Source organism: Penaeus japonicus, unplaced genomic scaffold (genome assembly GCF_977035675.1).
Source record: "Penaeus japonicus unplaced genomic scaffold, GWHDUDI00000001_assembly GWHDUDI00000040, whole genome shotgun sequence".
Classification (NCBI taxonomy): Eukaryota; Metazoa; Arthropoda; class Malacostraca; order Decapoda; family Penaeidae; genus Penaeus; species Penaeus japonicus.
The window spans coordinates 24,109,925-24,118,607 of NW_028234442.1; the positions used below are offsets into that span (position 1 = coordinate 24,109,925).

At 37.2% G+C, this 8,683-nt stretch overlaps 1 protein-coding gene across 1 annotated transcript in view; it reads left to right on the forward strand.

Moving 5' to 3' along the window:
• Positions 1-8,683, forward strand: part of LOC122267449 (ras-related protein Rap-1b) — a 47,324-nt gene that overhangs the window by 22,278 nt on the left and 16,363 nt on the right. The window contains exon 2 of the mRNA XM_086534247.1: positions 5,509-5,682. Coding sequence (XP_086390373.1) covers positions 5,509-5,682 — 174 coding nt within the window. The remainder of the gene's footprint in view (positions 1-5,508; positions 5,683-8,683) is intronic.

Here is an 8,683-nt window from a genome sequence, read left to right on the forward strand (position 1 = left end):
CGTGACAATGATGTGACAAAAAGAATGATAAAACGATAATAATAATAATAATAATAATAATAATAATACTCACATGCAATATATAGACCACCACACTCACCTCAAAACCTACCCAAAATGGCAGGCATTTAACCATCCATTCTGGTAACATAGAACATGGCCTCGCTCCATAGGGAAGTCTGAAAGCTGTCCATCGCCTCAGAAGATACGTGGAGAAGTTTATTGGCAGGTTTTGGAGCCCCTATAGGCATGGAGGCCACAGCGTTTCCTCTTGATGTTTTGTCCTTTCCAGCGCGCGGTCATTAGGGTCCTTGTTAGAGATAGGTTCCGTGAGCTGATGATCTTAGAATTGTTAGATTTGACGATGCCATTGGGGGATGGTGGTTCATGTTGCGGTAAGCCAGGTGTATGAGTATGGGTTCGTTTGTTTACGATCTTGCATGATGTTATTATTTAGAGAGAAGAGTCGTCGGGAAGGCGGTGCGTGGAGAGCTGGCGTGCCAAGTAAGCATGTCCATACGGCGTAGGAGATGAAAGAGTCATGTTTTATCAGACACATACACACATACGAGAAAGAGCAAAGGAGCGAGAGAGAGAGCGCGAGAGCGAGAGAGCGAGAGAGAGAGGCGAGTCGCTCTATCTAGCGCAGAGCCAGGAGCCTGTGTTAGTCTCTCTCTCTCTCTTTTCTTTCCTATCTTTCTCCCATTCCTCTTACCCTCTCGCTTCTCTACCTCTATCTATCTATATCCCCTCCTCCCTTTCTCTCTCTCTCTCTCTCTCTCTCTCTCTCTCTCCTCTCTTCTCCTCTCTTTTTCTCTCTCTTTTCTCTCGCTTCTCCCTATATACCTTATATTTACGTACTACGTATCTCTCTCGTTTGTCCCTCATTATCTTTTCTATCTCTCGTGACAATTCCTATTCCTCCTACCCTCTCGCCTCTCTACCTCTCTCTATATATATCTATCTCCCCTCCTCCCTTTCTCTTTCTCTCTCTCTCGATTCTCTCTCAGACAAATCTCTCTCTCTCTCTCTCTCCCTATCTCTCTCTTTTACGTACCTACGTATCTTCTCTTTATCTTTTTCTCCCCCCATCTCTCCCATTCCTCCTACCTTCTCGCTTCTCTACCTCTCTCTATATATATCTATCTCCCCTCCTCCCTCTCTCTCTCTCTCTCTCTCTCTCTCTCTCTCTCTCTCTCTCTCTCTCTCTCTCTCTCTCTCTCTCTCTCTCTTCTCCCTTTATTTACGTACCTACGTATCTCTCTCTTATCTTTTCTATCTCTCTCCTATTCCTCCTACCCTCTCGCTTCTCTACCTCTCTCTATATATATCTATCTCCCCTCCTCCCTTTCTCTCTCTCTCTCTCTCTCTCTCTCTCTCTCTCTCTCTCTCTCTCTCTCTCTCTCTCTCTCTCTCTCTCTCTCTCTCTCTCTCTCTCTCTCTCTCTCTCTCTCATGATACTTCATTTCCGTCATCAGCGAGGCTATCGGAAATGATATCAACCAACAGATTAATATTTTCCCTTCAACTACCCATTGTTCGCACTGCGTAGACTAGTCTGCATTGTGTTGGCCATAAAATAGGCTACATGATTTTGAATACATGTAGCATAGCGGATAGAAAATGCTATAGTTGAAATGATACGTGTGTACATACATTTATAGATTTGCATTGGATTTTTTTTTTTTTTTTTTTTTTTTTTTTTGAAAATAAGCACGTATACATAAGCATGCACATATTGTTCAGGCACAAACACATAGATGTCTATTTGTGAATATATGAGTCTATTCATTGGATCTATTTATATCATTAAGCTACATACATAAAGAGTCAATCACACAAACATACACAAATATACACACAAACACAAACAAACAAACACACATACATAAACAGAACATACCAACGAACAAACAAACACAATGACGATCATCCAAAATCCATAAAGAAAGAGATAACAAAAAACAAGACATACAAAACAACAACAGCAGCAGCTACAACAACAACAACAACAACAAAAAAAACAGCAAAAATAACGATAACTAGCAATCAATGTATCATTTTTTTTTCTTTCTTTCTTTCTTGTAATTTGTGAAATATGCATTTAATTGCAAAATCTATAAGCTGTTCTGGGAAGTTTATAATGTAAATCGGATATTAATGTTCTCCAAATACGAAGTAAACTCAAACTGCATTACGGGAATGAATATCTAATCTTATGCAAATATATGTATATATGAATATCAATGTACTTGTGTGTGTGTGTGTGTGTATATATATGTTATATACCCCCTCCTCCCCTCTATACTGAGAATATATATATTATATCTATATATATATATATATTATATATATATATATATATATAATATATATATATATATTACATAATATATATCTATATAATATATATATATATATACATATATATATGTTTTAATATATACTATATATATATATATATATATTATATTACTCATATATATATATATATATATGTATATATATATATATATATATATATATATATATATATATATTATTATATATATATTATATATATATATATATATCGTATATATACATATATACATGAATACTCAATGAACTACTACTATAAACTACTATATAATATATAATGTATGTATATATATATATGTACTATTTATATATATATTATATTATAATATATATGTATATCCTATAATATATCGAGGACACGCAATATAGATATATCGACATATATATATATATATGCTATAATATATATCTATATATATACTATATATATATATATATATAATATTATACTATATATATAAAGAAAAGGAATATAGTAATGTGGAAGGTGTGTTGTTTATTCGGGGGGCGTCTTTCTCTCTAGTCCCCCCCCTCTCTCCCTCCCTCCCTCCCTTCCCCCTCTCTCTCCCTCCCTCCCTCTCTTCCCCCTATCTCTCCCTCTACACTCATCTCACTAGTAGAAAGATAACAAAAAAGTAGATAGATAAAAAAAATGATAAAAAAAAATAAAACAAAAACAAACAAATAATAAACAAAGAAAAAAGAAAAAAAAAACAAAGAAGAAAATCATAAAAAACAGCGAAGCAGAACTTCTCCACCGCCGATGCCTCCCCCCCTCCCCCTCCCCCTCCCCCCACCCCACTCCCCCTTTCCCCCAAAATCCCCCCAAAACGATTTTTTTTCTCCCCGAAATCAAAACGCATTTCCCCCCCCCCTTTTTTTTTTTCTAGAATCCTTCTCTCCCTAAACATCTACCTTTTTTTTTTCTCTCTCTCTCTCTCTTTCTAAATGACCTCCAGAGACAATTTCCCTTGCTACTTCATTTCCCTAGATAGCCATAGCCCCCACCCCCTTGATAGTCTCCCCTAGGGACTTGATAGTCTCCCCATGTAATCTCTTGAAGATAAGCTCCCCATCTCCCCTGCAAACCATCTTTCTCCCCTGGCTGGAAATCCTCTTCCTCATCTCCCCAACGAGACATCTTCAATCTCCTTAAGAGAAAGAGAGAGAGAGAGAGAGGGAGAGGGGAAGGAGGGAGGGAGGGAGGGAGAGAAAGAGAGAGAGAGAAAGTGGAAGAAATAGGTATATAGATAGATAGATAGATAGATAGATAGATAGGTGAATAGACAGAAAGAGAGAAAGAGGGAGGAAAGGAGGGAGAGAGAGCGAGAGAGAACAAGAGAAAGAGCGTGAGAAAGAGAGAGAGAGAGAGAGAGAGAGAGAGAGAGAGAGAGAGAGAGATTGAAGAGCGAGAGGAGAACAGAGGAAAGAGCGTGAGAAAAGAGGAGAGAGAGAAGAGATGGGGGAGCACGAGGAGAGAGTCAGAGAGGACCATGTAGATTAGAGAGGAATCGAAGAACGATCGTGAGAGAGATAGAGAGATGCCAGTAGCATCCGAGAAACTTGAGAGAACAAGGAGAAAGAGCGTGAGAGTGAGAGAGGATGAGAGAGTGAGGGAGAGAGTCGCAAAGAGTGGAGAGGAAGCCGACTGAGAAAGAAGAGAGAGAGGAAGAGGATGATGGATAGACCCCGAGGAGAGAGAGAGAGAGGATGTGAGATCGGGAAGAATTGAAGAGAGCTCGATGATGAGAGAGAGAGAGAGAGAGAGAGAGAGAAAGAAAGTGAAAGAAATAGGTATATAGATAGATAGATAGATATGTGAATAGATAGATAGAGGGAAAGAGAAAGAGAAAGAAAGAGAAAGAATGGGGAAGAGACTAGGAGAGATGAAAGCAAAGAGTGGGGAGAGTGAGGACGGAGGAGGGGAGGAGGGAAGGAGAGGGGGGACGACGATGTAGGGGGGAGCTTGGGGAGAGGGAGAGGAAAGACGAGGTAGGGGGATAGGAGAGGGGAAGGAAAGGGGAGGGGATAAAAGGACGGGGGAGGAGAGAGGAGAAAGGCAGAAAGGAGGGAAAGGGGATGTGGGAGGGGAGAAGGGGTGGAGAGGGGAAGGGCAGGGGAGGGGAGAGCGGAAGGGCAGGGGAGGGAGCAGCGGGAATAGGGAGGGCAGGAAAGTGCAGGAAAGGTAGAGAGGGAGAGGGCAGCGGTAGGGGAGACGGGCAGCGGAAGATTTGAGGGGAAGAGGAAGGGCATGGGAGGATAGAGGGGAAGGGCAGGGGAGGGGAGAGGAGTGAGGGGACGTTCCCTGCACCAGCCAATCGCCCTAAATGAACTCTGACCGAGGGCCAGGACAGATACTTTCCCCCCGTTGATAATCTTTCGTTTTTTTTTTTTTTTTTTTTTTTTTTTACTTCGAATTTGAAGAAAATGAAATAATTTTCTTTTTTATTTTCTTTTTTGTCTTTACTTTACACGTCATCTTCTTGAAGTTTCTGGTTTGTTGTTTCCACTTTTCCTCTCCTCTTTCCCCCTTCTTTTGTCCTCCTCCCCTTCTTCTTTCCCTTTCTTCTTCCTCCTCTCCTTCTCTTGTTCCACTCTATCTATTTCTTCTTCTTCTTTTGTTCTCCATCTCTCCTTTCCATTCTCCTTTCATCTTCTATTTCTTATTTCTTTACTCCCCTCATTTCTCCCCCTCCTCTCCTTTCTTCTCTCATGTCTTCCCTACTTACCCCTTTTTTTTCATTTACCTTCTTGTCTTCTCCTCCGCCTCTCCCTTTCTTCTACTTTGCTCTAGTGTTGTGCTTCCCCTCCCCTTAATCTCCCCCCCCCCCTCCCCTTTTTTCATGTGTGTTTTTGCACGCGAATATCGCCCTTAATTGACATGAGAACAGATCACTTTTTGTTTGTTGTTAACAACACAAATCCGCGGTTTGATTCACACAAACCATATCAAACACATTTACACAAACACACACGCACACACACGCGCGCGCGCGTATGTACGTTGTATGTTTGTACACGCAAAGACTGATACATATGTTTCTGATCCTTTTTCTTCTAAAAAGAAAAAGAAAAAAAAAAAGAAGAAGAAGAAGAAGAAAAAAAAAAGCTAAAACTAATATATCGTTTTCCTTTCATCTCCAACAGATGGCCTCTTTCACGCCCTGGAGATTCTGGACACGGCCGGTTCGCATCATTTCCCGGCCATGCGAGAGCTTTCCATCCGGTCCGGCCGAGCTTTTGTTATAGTGTTCGCCGTCAACAACGAACAGAGCTTCTACGAGGCTCAGTCGCTCTGGAACCTCATTACCAAAATAAAAGGTGAGTGGCGCGAGGGAGGGCCCGATTCTCCCTGTAGCTCCGCCCCCTTTCTACTCCCCATTCCCTGTGGTGGGAGGGGCTTGAGGTAAGGGATGGCGTAAGGGGAGGAGTTTCTTTGGATGATTGTGAAGGTTGTTGACCTGGATTTTTCTGCACGTGCGTGTGTGCGTGCAGGTATACACATAGTAGTATATCTATACATACCACACACACCTTCACATGTGTGTATGTGTATGCGTATAGATATATAGACAGACAGTGAATAGATAAACATGTATGCACATACATATATAAATTTATATAAATTATATGTACACACACACACACACACACACACACACACACACACACACACACACACACATATATATATATATATATATATATATATACATATATACATACATATATATATATATATAAATTTTATATATTTTATATATATCATACTATCGAAATATATCATATACTATTAGACTATGTGTGTGTGTGGTGTGTGTGTGTGTGTACTGTGTGTATATATATATATAATTATATCTTATATATATATAATTATAATCAATATATATATATATATATATGTTGAATGTATATATGTATTATGTTGTACTACTGTTATATATAATTAATATTATATATATATATATTTATATTATATATATCATATTTAGATATCTATACTATGTGATATCTATATATATATAGATATGTGTGTGTGTGTGTGTGTGTGTGTGTGTGTGTGCTGTACTATATATATACTATATGTATTATATTATATATATATATATGTATAGTATGTATGTTTGTATATTATATATATATTATATATAATTATATAAATTACATATATATATATATATATATATATATATCATATATATATTTATATAATGTATATTTATATATTGTATCGTGATTATATTTAGTATATATATATATATATATATATAGATATATATATATATATATATATATATTTATATATACATACACACATACATATATATACACACACACGCACATATTTTTAATGCATATATATATAATGTTTATGTATTCATAATGTGGCTATAATATGCGTTGGTGTATATTCACTATCAAATGCCTCCTCTATACAAAAGCGCTCGGTCAAAATAATTTCAGGCGCTGGCAAATTTATCTTCTCATTTCGAATGGAGGTACAGTCAATTTCACAAAGTGGAAGTTCACCGCAAAAATAGGGGGAAAAAAATACGGACATTCTGGAGACTTTCAGAAAAATGTTGTCTCTCCCCCCCTCCCCCTCCCCCCTGCTTCTAAAAGAAACATTATCACTTCAATATTTATCAAGCATTCGTATTCCTGACATGCACAAACAGATGTGGATACACAAACACACATTCATTTAGTCACACTTTCATGCACAAATACTTTCACATACACACGTACACACACACACACACACGCACACACACACACACACACACAAACACACACACAACATATATAAAAAAACAAGGTTCCCAAGAAACAACAACAACAACAACAAACAACAAAACAGAGTCAAAATAAACGCACCATCAGATTTGAAATTCTGAAAATCGTGAAACAGAAAATTTGATTGAAATGTCCTTTTTATTTGCAAGTCCCCCACTCGAAACTCGCGCTTACGTCATGCAGGCTGGTTCTTTGTAAGGGAAGGTCGCTCGATCCTTGTTCGTATTGTGGGGGGAGGGGAGGAGGGGGGGAGGGGGGATTGTTGCCCTTCTTATACATGCATAGCCGACTATATATAATACATGACAATATTATACTATTATAACTATATTATATATATACTACTATATAATTATATATATTAACTATGTGTGTTTGTGTGAGTGTTTGTGAGTGGGTGTGTGTGTGTGAGTGCTGTGTGTGTGTGTGTTGTGTGTGTAGTGTGTGTGTGTTTCGTGTGCTATTTGCTGTGTTGTATGTGTGTTTGTTTGTATTATTACCTCTACACTATGTGTATATACATATGTACATATATATATATATATATATATATATATATATATATATATATATATATATATACATATATATATATACACTGTATATAAAGATAAATAGATAGAGAGAGAAAAATGAAGACAGTTAAATCTATACGTAAGCGTGTGTGTTTCCCTCCTCTACTCTTAGCCATTCTTTCATTTTCCATCCCAGCCCCCTCCCAGCCTTCCAGCCTCTCACCCCCCCCCCCTCTCCCTTTCCTCTCCACCTCTCTTCTCTCCCCTTCTCCCCTCTTTTCACGTCAATCTCTTCCCCTTCTCTGTTCAAGTATTTTTTTTTTTTTTATCTTCCCCACTTTTTTTCTTTCCCACTTAAGTGTCCTTTTCCAAAATGGAAGGAAATTCATCGATAGAAGGAGATTTCTATATCTTTTTTATTTTTTAGTTATCTATCTTTTTATTATTATTATTATTATTTCTCTTCGGCAAAAGATATATCTTTTTTTTTCTCTCTTCGGCAAAATATTTCAATTTTTCATATTTGATACATCGTTCAGATAATAATCCTAGTATTTGAAATAGCGTTTCAGAGAGGGGTTTTATTCCCTGTTAGGTCAAAGGTCAGGTCGATATTTTGTCGTTGCTTTTACTCTCGTTATGAGAATTGTCTATTTGGTTATCAATATTGCTTTTCGTTTCATCACAATAATCTTTTATTTTTTTATTTATGAATTGCTTGTTATGTTATTTATCTTTATCTTTAATCATTCATTTTTCTATGTATTGTTATGTTACATTTTTTTTTTCTTTAATTAGTCTTTCATTTAAATATGTTTGTTTTCTTGTATATACATTTTATTTCACCAGCCTATTTGATGTTTTATTTCAGTGAGGTGAACCATATTTCAGTTCATATTAGGATTGAGTGTTGATATAATTTATTGCAGGTATATACAAATTGTATGCATAATTAATCTATATATATAATTCAAAATCAAAGCGTGTTTACATTTGGCTTTACAAATTGA